At 37.6% G+C, this 16,383-nt stretch overlaps 1 protein-coding gene across 1 annotated transcript in view; it reads left to right on the forward strand.

The window, feature by feature from the left end:
* ITGA1 (integrin subunit alpha 1) overlaps positions 1–16,383 on the forward strand; it is a 196,493-nt gene that overhangs the window by 119,633 nt on the left and 60,477 nt on the right. The window contains exons 7-8 of the mRNA XM_055132279.1: positions 8,742–8,890; positions 12,838–12,988. Of these exons, the coding sequence (XP_054988254.1) occupies positions 8,742–8,890; positions 12,838–12,988 (300 nt within the window). The remainder of the gene's footprint in view (positions 1–8,741; positions 8,891–12,837; positions 12,989–16,383) is intronic.

Raw genomic sequence — 16,383 nt, forward strand, 5'->3', positions numbered from 1 at the left:
CCAATTTTTTTTAACTCAAGACAAAGTAAAGGATATAAAATTGCCTTTAAAAATCACCTATAAAAACAAACCTGAAACACTCTGAGCTTGCCGTAAAAAATATGATGGCATAAACATTATGGAGGCCTTATTGATCCTCAATACCTAAACATAACATTGCTTTTAATAATAAATGAGAATGATATAAATATGTCAAACACAAGTGCATTATACTAAATAAAACCAGTAAATTGTGAGGCTTGATATAAAAGTGAAATATACTAATGGAACAATGTCTAGATTGTTCCCATCAAAAGTGTAGCATGTCATTAAACCAGGCAAAGTGAAAGAGAGAAATTAATTAAATTTTAAGAATATTATTTATCTTTCTCTTTACTGCACATTTTTACGGCGCTTTCCCTAGAAGCCCTTTTGGATGCTTGATTCATTTTCTTAGTTCTGAAAAGAAGCTTCTGGGAGCCATGTGACTGTACCCTTGTCAATCAGGCTAGCGCTGCTGAGTGTGTTGCTGTGAATAAAGTGAATGTTCCCACTGGGTACCACCCTCAGTCCGCTGCTGCCTCTGCCCAGAGTTATCATTCCCAGGAAAAGTTCCAATAATGGCGTATATCTGAGGAGGAGTCCCCTAATGCTGCCTGCTAGGTAATATTCAAGCTGCCCTTGAAATAGAGGCATTTGTCACTTGCATCCTTCCTCCTCGATGCCCACCTAAAAGCTTTGGACCTTTCCTGAACACATTGTCCAGTTTATGTATTGCCTAGAGTCTAGGAATTTTTTTAAATTTTTTATCGCATTGAATATCTTTAATGCTTCTCTCACAGTGCTCAATGAAGTGATTGAGATAGAATATATTGACTTTCTGAGGAACCCCAGCAACCCTTTTAGAGCACATGTCAAGGATTTTTTTGAGGTGTTGTCTTATCTGGCTTAGCCCATTTATCGCTATCTGTGATGCTTGCACCCCCTCCCCCCAACACAATAATCTTCCCTTCCCACAAATTTTAGCCTGAATGCCTTCTAGTCTTGCAATTTTGAATCTGCATCATTTTTAATGGTAGCATCTTTCTTCGAGCAAGAAATCAACTAAACATGGACTTTCTCTAGGACCTTCCTATGGTGGTTATCACCTTCATTTATGTTTCTGTGTCTTGTTTTATCAACCTCTGCACCAGTTTCATGTATGCCCTTTTCATAGTGACCAAAAATAAAGTCTGTCTTACTTCAGAAAGATTTGTGATGACGGTTCTTTAAATTACAACCTGCTCTCACCACATTCATTTCCAAAATTAATTACATTGGCTGTGTTAGATTCTAAAGTTTTCTTTTGTTTTGGGGTCACTCCAGGCTGTGCTCAGGGCTCACTCTGTATTTTGGCTTGGGGATCTTTCCTGGCAGGCTTGGAAGACCATCAGGGGTGCCAGAGATCAAACTAGATTGGTACATGCAAAGCAAGCGTCTTCCCACTATACTATTTCTCCAGTCCTGAACGCTAGCTGTACAATAAGATAATGAGTTTGCATGACAATATGGTAAAAATGAAAGTCAAATTGGTCACGCACATTGTCCACATTGTTGCTATGATCAATTGTGCACCTTAAAGAAACATGAAAAACTTCACTTTATTTATTTATGCTTTGGGATTTTTGTTCCTGTGATTCTGAAGGGTTACTCCTGACTCTGTGCTCATAGATCACTCCTGGTGGGCTCAAGGGACCACATAGGATGCTGGGGATCAAACCAAGGTTGACCACTTGCTTGAAAGGCAAGCACCTTACCCACTGTACTCTCTCCTGACCCAGAAAACTTCCTTTTGTTTTAAATCCTTTCCGTAACTCCCCTAAAAGTCTTTGATTTTATCGTGTTCGTTGTTGAAAGAAAGCCCAGAAACTTAGCTCATTATGTACAGTAAAATGTAGGCACTGGTGTCATAGTATAACTTAGCAAGATAAAATAATAGTAGCATTGTAGCACTGTCATCCCGTTGTTCATTAATTTGCTTGAGCGCACACCAGTAACGTCTCCATTGTGAGACTTGTTGTTACTGTTTTTAGCATATTGAATATGCCTTGGATAGCTTGCCAGGCTCTGCCATGTGGGAAGGATGCTCTTGGTAGCTTGCCCGGCTCTCTGAGAGGGGTGGAAGAATCGAACCCGAGTCAGCCATGTGCAAGGCAAATGCCCTACCTGATGTGCTATTTCTGGAACAAAAATGATAGTATAATTCTAAATATATAAATAATTCCATTCCTTCATTTCTCTCTGACTCAATATACCTCAGAGTAGTTTAAAAATTCTTTCTTAAATTTTCTTGTCACTGTTTTTTATGAACTTAAATTTTGTGAAAGGAAAAATTTATTAGACCCTTCTTTCAGTGATTTCAGCAGATGACTGAAAATCATAGAACTGACAGCAATGTATTTTTGCATTTATTTTGTTCCTTCGCTATTCCTACCCCTAAGAGAAATGAGGCCATTTAAAAATTTTATTTTAGCATATATTTATATTTATGACATGTCTTATTGGTCAAGCAGTTTTCTATGTGTCAAGTACAATATAAAAGAAAAATCTCTAAAACTTTTTCCACAATCCTCAAAAACTCTCATTTTAGAAATGAAGTAAGACCTATATTTAGATAACTACAATGTACCTTGTTCTTAGAAGCAAAGCAAGGATTATAAAAAGCAGGACCATTAAATCATATTTACAAGTAAGTCACTCTTTCATTGTAGAACACTGTCTAGCAAACTTCCCAGACTGTGTTATTTAAGGTGTCAAATATGTTCATCACAAAAAAATTTCTCTTAAATAAGAATAAAATATAATCACTTTTTCCAACTTGTGGTTCATGAGGCATATTTTCTTATGAAATATTCCAAGTGGACTTTCAAAAGATTTCCTTATGAGACATAGAGCAACTGGGGACAGGAGTAAGAGAAAGCCTTGCTCTTTTTTTTTAACAGTTAAATATGTGACATTTTTACTTACTATAAATCACCAGGAGAAAGACTGGGATTCAGCGGAGAGATATAGGCTCGTTCCGTTATTCTTAACATAATTCCCTGTTACCTGGAAAGTAGTATTTCCTAGAAAGGGGGCCAAGGAATACTGATCTGAACCTGAGCTGAAGAAAAAAATATAAATCTTATGTTAAGTGGGAGGTGCAAATACATGTTATCAGAACTATTATTCGTATAGCCTAATCCTTAGCCAATGTGTGCCTGATTCATTCTCTTCAGCCTTAAAACTGAAACTTCCTACCTTTGTCTTCCTTCATTCTTAATAGAGAGTGAAAATGAATCTTCTCAGGGCTTAAAACTCCCCTTACAATTGCCTTCAAAACCATTCCTTCTGCTGGTGAAACATATTCTTCCTTCCCGAGTCTCTTATATTCGTCTACTCCTCTGTTGGTGTTTTTTTTCTCCCATTCACCCTTGAAGAAAACCTTCACCTATTCCAATTGCTTCTGTAAGCTGTGTTTATGCTTGTTTTCTCTCCGTTCAATAAAAATGCCTAGTATTTTTCCATTTCTATTAGGCTTCACTCACTCCATGTAACTTCCACCTTCTGGTATTATAATGACATTGCAATAAACTTGTCTATATCAAGTTAATGTGATGAGTATTTATTTGACTTTATTCTTTTTCTCAATTATTAAAATTATTTAAATTACTTTAATTATCATGCTTGGCATATTTTTCAAGTTAAAGACCACTTGGCTTTTTCATCCTTCATTTCAATAACTTACTGCCTATGTCTTTACCCAAATACCTCATTTAGGAGCCATTCTGCTTTTCCTCTTGAGATTTTTCAGCATGAAAAAGTAAATTTGTGTGTGATTTTTTTGCTCATCTAGCCTCTTCACCCCATATATTATCACTTGGCTCACACTTTATCTTTTCATTGAAGTATCCCATTTCTCTGATTCCACTTATACACATATTCACACGCTATGCTAGTATGAATGTTTCATCTGCCTCAGAATATACTCCAATCTGGTACTATTTCCATTCAACTGAGTCCCATCCAACTCAGTCAGGCATTGACTATGTTCGTTTCAGGATTTGGCTGTCTTCCTGAAATAAAAGTGGATAAATGGCAGCTTATTTTCCTTTTCTAAGGAAAGGAGTGTCCCTTTGTCAGCCAGAGGCCTCACTGACTGTCAGAGAGGCCTCACTGACTCCCTGAGATTTCGGGTTCCAGTGTCTAGTGTCTCCTTTCCCACACTTCATGTTGCTCTTTTTCTGCTTATCATTATTTCTCTGCTATCTCGGCTTTCTATTTGCTTATGTGAAATGTTGTAGTCATCTACTAAGAATGTTTGAGGGTCAACTGTGATCATAGCAAAACAGTGCTTAGGGATAAGAGAATACCAAGAGTTACGACTGAGTTCATTCTCTTATCCCTGTTTGCCCCTTTAAAACATATACTATAGTTGGAGAGATAAAGCATGCATGCAGAGCAGCTGGGAAGAATGCATCACACAGAGGAGTCACACAAGCGTGATTGCGTCAGTACTCAGAGAAGGGAGAGATCAGTGCAAGCTATGTGGGTGATGAAGTGGGAAAACGGTTTCAGAGGAAGTGTAAGGCATTGAATCTCATGGATTTGATGGGCAGGACTGAGCTTACTTGGGAGACTAGGAAAGGGCATGTATTAGGGATATAACTCCTGCTGCCTGGAGCCTTTAAGATGAGGGTAAATGGAAAAGGCATGGCCAGACTGAGTGGGGAACAGAATTTTTAACCAATGCACCCAGTATTTCAAAGAGTGGAAATTTTCTCTGTATTCTATTTTATTTAAAAATAAAGACTCTTTTTAAAGGCATATTTGAAAGACTTTGCTATAGGAAAGTTACTGGACTTTTTAAACATGGAGGTAAGGTGACAGGAGTAGAAGTTCAAGACAGTTCACCTGCCTTGGTGTATAGAAGGATTTGATGAGAGTGGGAATGTGAGACAAGAGATCATCTTTGCCGAGGTCCAGGATCAAGGCAGCAGTGTCTGTCCCCAGGTTAAAGTTGCAAATGCAGAACCATAGGTAATTGCTGTCTTATGTCCTAAATTCATTTTTGCAAAAGTAAGCCCCCTAGGAGAGGAGTCAAGTGGCAGAGAAAATTGGGAAAGACTTGAAGGTGCAAAACATATTAGTAACAAAGGCAGTAAAGCTCTGATTTCCTAAGTCTAGATGTCAGCCTGATCTGAAAGGAAGCTCCAACTTGAATCAAGGTCTGATCTTTCATTGTTCATAGTCAGGAATTGCCTATGGAACAGAATAATGGGTGAAGAAATGGGAGACTCCCAGAGTCATCTGACTCTTAGAAAAGAGTGCAAAGTAACTTTAAATGGTTGATCTGAAGAAAAACCTGAGGTAGAGTTGTTTAAAGTAAGCAGGAAGGGTTGAGGAAAATAGCAGTCATAAATGATCTCATATCTGAAAATTTACAAAGAATGGGTAGATAGAAGTGAGATATATGTTAGATAGGTAAATAGGGAGAATCAGAGGAAGAAAGAAGAAGGGAGAGACAGAGAGAGAGAGAGAGAGATGTATATAGCAAAGCACTGATTGGTGATCTCTGTCTTGCTCAAGTGGCATATTTCTGGTCATTCCTGGTATGGAGATAACCTATTCATTCCAAGGAGGTTCTATAAATTATGTATATTTTTAACACATGTAAAATTCAGGGTCCAAAGTAGCTTTGCTCATGTAAATGTCTCTCCATGTATAAGCGCAATACCCTTTTTTTTTCTGAGGAATTAGCATCTTATGACTAGAATTTGATTTAGCTTATTAAATGGGAGAAAAGTGTGCTCATTAGTTTAAAAAAATATTGAGACTATTGAGCAATGGTATGTGTGACCACATTTGAGATTAATGGCCATACTTTGCAGTAAGACAAGTGTGGAGATGGCGTGATTTTTTTTTTTTTTTAGTGACATTGGGAGCAACTTTCAAAGCGGCATACACAAAAGGAAATATTTGAACTTAACCAGATTGGAAGTTAGCCAAGTGAGTTAATGAAGGGGAAAAAGAAGGTTAACATAGTTAAAGGTTTGCAAGTAAATGATTAAGGTGATGGACTATGGAATCTGGGCTAGGAACAACAACAAAAAAAAAAAAATAGAAGTCTTGATGTGGTCAAGGATTGATGAAATTAGATAAACCAGGTAAATAAACCAGAGTTAATGGTCAGAGAGAAGAACTCTTAAAGCTGATATTGAAGTCCTGAAGTTGTCCCGCTGACAAAACCAAAGATAAGGCCTTGGGAATACATGATGTTGGTGACGTAGAAGATAAGATTATTGAACCTGAAAAAGCTAAAGAAATCAAAGACTAGATGTGCAATAAATTCTCCAAATGAGAATCTAAGGGGATCAATAGATTTATTCAAGTAGTTAAATTTCCAAGAATAATGGCAGAAGTATAAATTGTTTAGTTTCATGTTTAATCAAATAAAAAACATAGGGACAGGGGGAGGACAACTAACTCTTAAGATGTCCTGAATGGATGAGCACTTAACTTCTACAGCAGCATTTATTCACTGTGGTGTATAGATTTAGGGATAATAATTAGCTAAAGTAAAAAATCATATTTACTTTTATTTATACTGAAAATTTATATATGCAAAGACAATATAAGCCTTCATGGTTTCCTCCAATAATTATTTAGTGTCTCCCTGGATTACTAATTTAAAGCTAGAGAGGAAGAATTAGGGAAGAATTTGAAAAGTCTATACAGAGTATAATAAATATTAGCAGTTTATAATAATGAATTACAAAGTCAAGAAAATTTCATAGTTGTTGATATGCCCTCATACATCTTGTATGGGTGTGTGTGTGTGTGTGTGTGTGGTTGGCTTTCTATACACCTCGGTTTGGAACTAGTGCCAAAGCATATTAGATATAAAAGATATCTCCATAGTAGAAGCGAGCTAAGCTGAGCATGAGTGAGCAGACTTATGAGGCAATTTATTTTATGCTCTCACATATTCTCTTTTTTTTCTTAATTTTTATTTATCCCATTCTAGTCACACAAGAAACTTATAATTACAATAGCAATGTTCACTAACAATTTTTTAAATGATTTATATGGGTTTTTTTGTTCTTTTTAAATGCAATTCCCACCTCCCACTTTTAATTGAATAACAATTACAAAGTTGTTCATGATTTGGTTTCATTCATAAAGTGTTCCAGCACCATTCCTTCACCACTGTAAATATCCCACCGCCAATGTTCCCAGTTTCCCTCCAGCCACCCCTGCCACCCTACCACAGGCACTATTCTTCTCTCTCTCTCTCTCTCTCTCTCTCTCTCTCTCTCTCTCTCTCTCTGTGTCTATCTCTCAGAGAGAGATATCTCTCTGAGAAATCTCAGAAACAGAGAAATCTCTGTTTCACTGTCTCTCCGTGTGTGTTCTCTCTCATTTTGTTTTTCCCTTTCCCAGAGAACCCAGACTGTGGGGCTTTCAGAATCTCCTTGGCATGTGCCACAGTGAAGGTTGAGCTCAGAGGCTCACACTTGCCTTGGGCACTTGTTAAACCATGGAGCCATCTTCAAGACCCCTTCTCAGCAGGATTTCCAAGTACCAGGAGAGTCAGGAACCCTTGGCAAATTGTAGGCAGCAACAGGTTTTGGCCATGCACTTGTAGGCAAGAACTTAAGCTGTGAAGCTATCTTCCAAACTAAGCCTAAATATTCCTAGCAGCACCCATAGCAGGGGAAACTAAAGACTTCAGTTGCCAATCCTTTCTGCTACTTGGAAACAGAATCAGACTGGGAGAAAGGATTGGTTCTAATACAAGCCCCAGAGGTTAATTTACTAGAGGGAAAGTTAGGCAGTTGCCTTGGAACAAAGACAGTCTTGTCTCCAATTACATACCCTATTCTGAAAAAATGAAGTGCTCAGTAATCCCAGCTCAAAAATATATTCACTTGGGGGAAGAACTCTCTGGTTCCATCATTGGGATTGATTGCATAACGTGGGGCGGAGGGGGTGGGTAAAGGGGAAATTACACAGAGAGTTTTTGGTTTGTATCAACCATAGGGTATAGCAAGAAGGATAAGGGCATCTCTTATGGAGTGCAGTGGAGTAAAGAAAATCAAATCTGGGGGTGCTTTCCCTTCATTGTCATTCTACTTCACAGTGGTTCTGCAGGTAACTACCTCCATTATCTAATCAAAATTAGATTAGAAGTGATGGGAAAGAGGTAACAAAAGTAGAAACGTCAGTGAGAAGACAGAGAACAGGATCCTGGGCAGGGACCAATCTGAGGGAAATTAAGCTGCATCCAGGCACATGCACCTGCGTGCCCTTCCCTGCATTGCCTCTGCCTGTCTTGGCAGCCCGTCTTGCTCTGGTCTTCACTCGGAGCTTACTCCAGACTCCTTGAACGCTGGCACTGCATAGAGTTCCTCAAGCACCACCAGGAGTGATCCCTGAGCACAGATCCGGGAGTAAGTCCTGAGAACCACAAGGTGTGGGCCCCTTCCCCATGCCCTGGAAAAGATACCGCTGATGGAATAAGCTATTAATTTGGTAAATTTAATGTCTAGAGTTTCATTTTTTCTTTAGGTGATTAATACGTGCAGAACAGCGATGATCATTGCTGCCAAAGCCAGAAAGCTTTGTGCACCAATAGATTATTAAACTTGTCTGAAAAGCTACAGATGTATTACAACTAAGCTACCTGCTGAAACTGAAGAAGACTGAAAGGGTAGATAACTCACAGTGGCTTTATATTGCAGGTTGGAATAGTACAGTATGGAGAAAATGTAACGCATGAGTTTAACCTCAATAAGTACTCATCGACAGAAGATGTGCTTGTGGCAGCAAGTAAAATAGTCCAGAGAGGTGGCCGCCAGACCATGACTGCTCTTGGAATAGACACAGCAAGGTAAGTGGATAAAATATAAACCGGAGTTAAAGACTGCAAGAATCTGGTCACGATCCAGCACTTTGGCTTATATGGGAAGCCATCCTGCTTAAAGCTAAATGTAGCTGATTAGTTAAAAATTGTAGGGTCATTTTTCTGATTTCCCTATAATATGATCTCACACATCTCTTATCTAATTGTCCCAAGAGTTTAACTGATGAATCAATTTAAAAAACAACTGTAAGACATACTCTTAAGTGCTAATATAAAATATTAGTGTATATCTTTCCCTTTATTGTTTGTGCGCAGTTTCTAAGATTCTCAAGCTAAAACACAAAATAGACTAAAACTATTCATTTCTATTCATTGCATTGTGTATCCTAATATGTCTGTAAATGTATAGCTCCTATTTAAGATTACTAAAATTCTCAAAAGCTTTTGAGGTCATATTAAGTACTATCTTAGTAAAAATTAATTGTAGTGCAAAGACTAAAAGAAGTAGAAAGGAGTTCACTATTTGTAATGTTCCTTGTTTTTTCCTGACTTTTCTCCAAACTCCCTCTAGTCTTCATCCCTTCCTTCTGCAGTTTCCCTCTTGGAAACAGCCACAGTGTGGTTGAACTCTGTTCTCTAAAATCTACAGAGCTGTCCTCTTCCTTTTTTTTTTTTTTTTTTGGCTTATTGGGTCACACCCTGCGATGCACAGGGGTTACTCCTGGCGCATGCACTCAGGAATTACTCCTTAGCAGTGCTCAGGGGACCATATGGGATGCTGGAAATCAAATCCAGTTGGCCCTGTGCAAGGCAAACGCCCTACCCACTGTGCTATCACTCCAGCCCCTGTCCTTAAAATGCAAAATATTGTCTTTTCAGTATTCTCTGAGCTCATTCAGTTCTTATCTCTTGCTATTTCTCTTCTGAGTCACTAATAAAACTAGTAAGTTTGTGAACAAAAACAAAACTATCATCATCACAGGAAATCCAGTAAGTGGTTAAACTGACAATAATGACCCTTCTTGAAATTCCTTGACTGACTACTGAACTCTCACCTGATTTCTTTATCTATCAGTTACCCAGGTTCTCACTTCACCTGTTGAATGGTCCAATGTTTTCAAGGGGAGCTAAAATAGTTTATATGTGACCGCCAAATATAATGGCTAAAAATTTCAAACTTTAAAATTTCATGTGCAGTTGTAGACTCGTTAAGTGTTAGGAAAACATGTGGTTTCTGTTATATGGAGCCCAAGAAGGCGCAGTCTTATTTACCTGCCTGTAGGATCACCAATTTGCATGTGGAGAGTGCATGTGTTTAGGTGCACTGAATGCCACCTCTTAAATAATTTACTAAATGTGACCGCAACATTCAAAGTAAATCAAAGTGTTCTTTGAAAGCTCTGGGCCTGTAGGGAGCTGTGCATTTTCCAAAGGCAACCACTTAAGAATGAATATTCATCTTTGAAGGCTAACTGAAGAACCATTCTGGCAGCTTTGCTCCTGCATAAATAACACCCTAAATACCATGTCCCTATATGGTTTTTGCCCATGTGTTTCACTAAGGGTCCAGGCCACAGAGCTTATTGAGTTTTGTAAATAAATAAAACTCTATAATGATGTTACTAAGGATTCTTTGTGAGCATTAGCTTTTCATGTTTAAGCTGACTTTAGAGCTTTTTGTTCCTTTAGGCAGGGCCAGTTGCAAACGTTATTTTAATGTTTTAGAATTCCTTGCTTTCATACCTTTGTCTTCCATTTGAAAATACTTTTGTGTCTCCTCTTCCTGTCCTGAATTTTCTCTCTTCTTAATAGACTCAGGCCATTTTAATATAAGGCTGGAAGTCTCCTATCCCAAAGAAAGAATTCTACTGATATATGTTGATGTTTAAATGCATGCAGAGACATCAATGTTTAATTCAAAGAATGGACACTGAAGGGTGATATCTGGAGATCAAGGGCAATTTGCTGCACAATATATTTAAACAGAAAGGGCATATTTAGGACTAATGATTACTCTTATATCTATATGTAAATGGTATGTGCTGCACATACACACACATATATACATACGCATATATGTATTTTTATTCATATAAAACCAGCAGCGCTACCCAATCTGAGAGCTACCAATTTTTTCCAGAAAGTATTTTAATCATCTCCTTCATCTGATTTTCATTCAGCTGTTGCCTTGAGCTTTATTTATTTATTTATTTATTTATTTACTTATTTATTTATTGTGTGTGTGTGTCTTGCAAAAGATCAAACCCAGGATTTTACGCATACAGTGATGGGCTTGATCTTTGAGAAAGCTAAGAAATGTTAATTATTCTCTAGGAATTATAACTGTAAAAAATATTTGAATCTCATATGACATCCATATCCAGACTTACTTAAAGACCAGCTTTAACATCTGCTTTGTCCTTTGCTGGAACATGCAAAGAAGTCAGAAAATCTGTTTGCACTGTATAGAGGGCAGCAATACACACCTTTAAAAATTGAAATATTCTCCTTCTGAGAGTTTTTGGACAAATAAAAAAATGCAGTATAAAATCCTGTGTATGCACCAAACAAAACAAAGTCATTATGATCTCCTCATTGCCCAATATCCTTTTAAAAGAAAAATGATCACAGATAAAATCTTTTCTGTTTATGTCATCAGAATACTCTCCTCCTGGTCACAAGATACCAACACTGTACATTTATTATGTCTCTATGATAAACTAATACATGTTGTGAAAACTGTTTATAAGATTAGTTTGAGAGAAAAAAATTGACATTCCGACATTCCTCAAACTACAGCCATTTATCTTCAGCACGAAAGTAAAATAGTTAAATGAACCACTCAGCAAAAAAAAAAAAAAATGCTGTATTTTATACCAAGATCTAAAATACACTGTTATGAACTCTACTCATTGGTTCTATCCTAAATAAAATACAATATTTTCTCCTAAGATTTCAGAGAGGAAAGTAAAAGGAATTAATAAAGAGAACTGTGTGTCAGTATGTAAAACACAAAATAGAGATCTATTTTCCTACATTTCATTTCTTTCCATAACCTTGGTCATTTAGGTTAAAATTCCTTTTTCACAGTTCAGTTATAGCATTATGTGGGGTGAAGGAGCCACAGCAGGACTTAATCCTGGCTCAGCACCCAGGAATCACTCCTGGCAGGCTCTAGGTTGCATATGGGGTACAGGAATAAAACCTGGGTCAGATTCATGCAAAACAAGCCACCTTACCTGCTGTACTATCTCTCTATGCTTTGCTTTTTCTATATTGTCTCCTTTCTCCTCCATCCCTCATTCCCAGCATCCTGTGTGCTAAACTCTAGTTCAGCCCAAACTTTTTATAGGTTCTCCAAACCCACCTTGCTCCCTGTAATCCCATCCTCTAATTGACTCAGTTCTTTACTCTCTGAAGTCTTTTATTCATCTGTCTGAATTTCCCACATACCCAGGAAACTCTCAGACCACACAGATATTTTATTTTCTCCTATCTCTCCTTGTCAGCCTTATGATCATTTCCAGACTGTTCCCTGAATGCCAAAGTAAGGGAGAAATGAGAAAAGCGAAGCTTCAACCAAAGCAGAAGGAAAAGTACCTGTCAAGTAAAAAAAAAGTGAGGGATGGGGGTTTTCTAGAAAAAGGAGTGGCTGAAAGAAATTTTTAAGACTGACCTTATTTAAACCTGATGTCTACTCTCATCACGCCCTCCCTTTGAAGCTGCCAAAGAATGTAATCCTGCTGCCTTTTGTATTGGGACATGTGGTGATTAGCAGAATGGTGACCTCTCCATCATCTGGAATAAATATAAATCTATTACAAAGAGTCAGCATCATACCACCCAGCCTGAACAATGCCTGCAGCTATTCATCTTGAAAAGCTATGGGCTAACTAGAGTTGTAGGTGTTTTCATATTTGTATCACTTTGGGATGGTGCTTGACTTGCTTTTCTTCTGTTTGCAATTATTTTAGAAAGGAGGCTTTCACTGTAGCCCGTGGTGCCCGACGAGGTGTTAAAAAAGTCATGGTAATTGTGACTGACGGAGAGTCCCATGACAACCACCGCCTTAAGAAGGTTATCCAAGACTGTGAGGATGAAAACATTCAACGCTTTTCCATAGCAGTAAGTACAAAGCTGGAGATGGCTTTCAAAGTCCACTATGAATAGAAGAGCTATGTGCAGCTCATGGTTATTTTACAAAAGTTACACAAAGTGGGGCCAGAGCAATAGTACAGTGGATAAGGCACTTGCCTTGTACACAACTGACCTGGGTTTGGCCCCCTGCATCTCATATGGTCCCCCATGCACCACCAGGAGTGATTCCTGAGTGCAGAGACAGGAGTTACCTCTGAGTTCTGTTGATTGTGACCCAAAAACAACCCCCCGAAATGGTACACAAATAAGGTTGGAAAAGAGAAAGTTCTCCATGTGGAGTAAATTCTGTTGTGTTGGGGGTGGGGGGAATGGGTCTTGCTCCTTGTGTGTTATTAGTGCTTAGCCTAATGCCAAGCCAAATAGAGTCTCAAACAAACAGTCATGGGAAGAAAGAGAGAAAAAACTAAGATAACAAGAGAAAGCATAGGAACAAAATGTTAGAAAGAATGGAGGAATGAAAGTAAGAAATTGACAGAGAAAAAGAGAAGCAAGGAAAAAACAGAATGGAAGAGTGCAGAAGGGAAAGAAGAGAGTAAAGTGGAAAGGATGGGGAAAGGAGGAAACTAAAAAATGAAAAAGAGAAAGAAAAATAGGTGAAGCAATATTCTTTGCCTGCTAATCACTTAATAACCTCATAGTTTTAAAGGGTGAAAAACCACATAATGCTTTGTGATATCTACTAAATTTACCAGTAATATTTTTAGAATTATAATTCTGTGAATTGTAATAAATAAGCAAAAGGCTTCAAATTATTTTGTATAACAGAGAGATTTTAGAAGAAATATTTGTTGTCATGGCAAGAAATTTTCAGTAAGACAATGACTAAGAAACTGTCTAGCACAATGGCAGAGTAGACCATTCATAAATGTTATTTATAAATATTTTTAATGCCAGGATTTTTCAATCGGGAGGTAATAAAATCATCGTGTTTTAGAGGTACAGCAAGGGTGAGTCTTAGAGATCAACTGTGTTGCAGCCTTCGACACTAAAATTTGTTCTCAGCTTCTGAAGCATAACAGATGGGTCTGGCCTTTCTTTTTCTTTTTGTTTTTTCTTTTTGTTTTTCTTTTTTTCTTTTTGGTGAAGCAAGATAGTTTTTGTTGGAACCTACTTAGAAAGATGGGGGGAGGTAAAGCAGGGAAGAGAGGAAGTACATGTTCAAGAGAGAATCCACACTTGAAAGAGTAAGCAAGCAAGCATAGAGAGTTAGAGACAAGCAAGAAAGCAAAATGTTGAAGAGAGAACACAGGATTGAAAAGTGAGCTTGGCCTTCCTTACTGACTTTCTAATTTTCAAAATGTGCCTTGAGGGGCGTTTGCCTTGCACGTGTGTACCTGGGTTTGATTTGTGGCATCTATTATGGTTCCCTAAGTACCACCAGGAGTGAGTCCAAGCATGCCAAGTGCGGCCTCAAAACAACAACAACATCATCATCATCATCATCATCATCATCTTCATGATTCACAAAGGATATCTTGAGCTTTAGAGGAGAGGTGTCTATCATTTGTTCTCTTACCCCCAGAGATAAATTCACCGGCATCACCTTGCCAGCATTAGGAGAACTTGACTAGATAGAAATTATATTATTAATCAACCAAGAACATTAATCTTATATGTATTTTATGTCATCTTTACATTTTTTCTGACATATTCACAGATTCATTCCCATAGCCACTGAATATTTTTCTTTATTGTATCCCTAGTTGATTGTTTCTGTTTTTCCTCTTATCTAACCAAAGCGGAGATCTTATAATTACATTAATCTTCTTGAAAAAAACCATAAGATCCTGAGGGTTTTTTTTTTACAATTTTAATCAGTGAGTTTATAGAAAATCAAAAGAACAGAAATAAATAAAATTTGCTCTTTGAAGTGGTAAAAACACAGGAAAATTTCACTTCAATAGGAACTGTTATTTTCTCAATTCTCATTTCTTTTCCCCAGTGAACTTTGTATTTTTTATTTTGTACCAAATTAGAAATAAGATTTTATTTTTTTAACTTTTCCATGTGCATTCATACAGAAAGTTTGTCCATGCTTCACATCATCAAATATACCTAGCCAGTTATTACCTCAACTATTTCTTCTGCTCCATCTTTTTGATCCTGAAAATCATAAAGATATGTTTGAAGAGGAGACAACACTCCAAAACAATCTGGCTATTGAAAATACATGTACCATAATAGAAAGCTGTAGAGATTTCTTGTTACACTCGCAGATCTGTCAGTTGAGGATAATAGGCATTGCTAAAAAAGGCCCTTTTTACGTTCAGATTCTAATCTCAAATGATAATTACTGGGATTATAATGTCTATAAAGTATGTGTCACCTACAGCATTGAAATGAAAAGAGGAGTTAGAGAGTACCTTAGAATTTCCATCACTTGTACACACGAGGCACTGTACTGCATGTAAAGTAATCACAGGCTTTTTCAGTCTCAAGGGAGTTTCAAGTCGATTTCAACTAAACATTAGCAAAACACCAAATGTCTGGGCTTGATATGTTTGGACTAAGTGAAACAAATCATTTATCTTTACTTATACAATTATTTTCTCTTCTCATTCATAGAAAATAATGCTGTTTCCAAGCTACCAGACACTTGGATGAAATATCAAAACAAATTACTTTTGATTTTCTTGTTTGTTCTGTGACACAAAACAATTCAAAACTAACTGTGTGCAAGTCAAAGTAGCCCTGGGGATTTTGTTATACTCATTGTCTTCTAGGTTTATGCTCCTATCTTCATCTGTATCGTTTAATTTTATTCTCTCATTTGAGCATTTTTGCCACTGAGATTTATCCATTTGCCTCTCTCCTCTCACGCTGTACACTAAAGGTCTGAGGTCATTTATATCACAACTTGCACAAAAAAGTCTGTATAACTTTTATGTATATTTGCAACTCTTTCAAATCATAAATAAAGGTGAATTAAATTCATTAGTCTCTCACAGGAACCAAGGAGGAATGATGGTAATACTTCAGCCCAGCATATCATATTTTCACCATAGTCTACACTGTCACTGTCACTGTCATTCCGTTGCTCATCTATTTGTTCGAGCGGGCACCAGTAATGTCTCCATTGCGAGAATAGTTGTTACTGTTTTGGGCATATTGAATATGTCACTGGTAGCTTGCCAGGCTCTGCCGTGCAGACAAGATACTCTCAGTATCTTGCTGGACTCTCCGAGAGGGGCTGAGAAATCGGACCTGGGTCAGCTGCGTGCCCTACCCGCTGGGCTATTGCTCCAGCACACACACCATAGTCTACAAATGAAAAAAAAATAGACTCTTCAGTGTGGTCTCTAAGGGTTTCAGTGATGCTGAACTTGTATAAATATGAGATAAGTTTAAGTTTAGCAAAACTG

Source organism: Sorex araneus, chromosome 1, assembly GCF_027595985.1.
Source record: "Sorex araneus isolate mSorAra2 chromosome 1, mSorAra2.pri, whole genome shotgun sequence".
Classification (NCBI taxonomy): domain Eukaryota; kingdom Metazoa; phylum Chordata; class Mammalia; order Eulipotyphla; family Soricidae; genus Sorex; species Sorex araneus.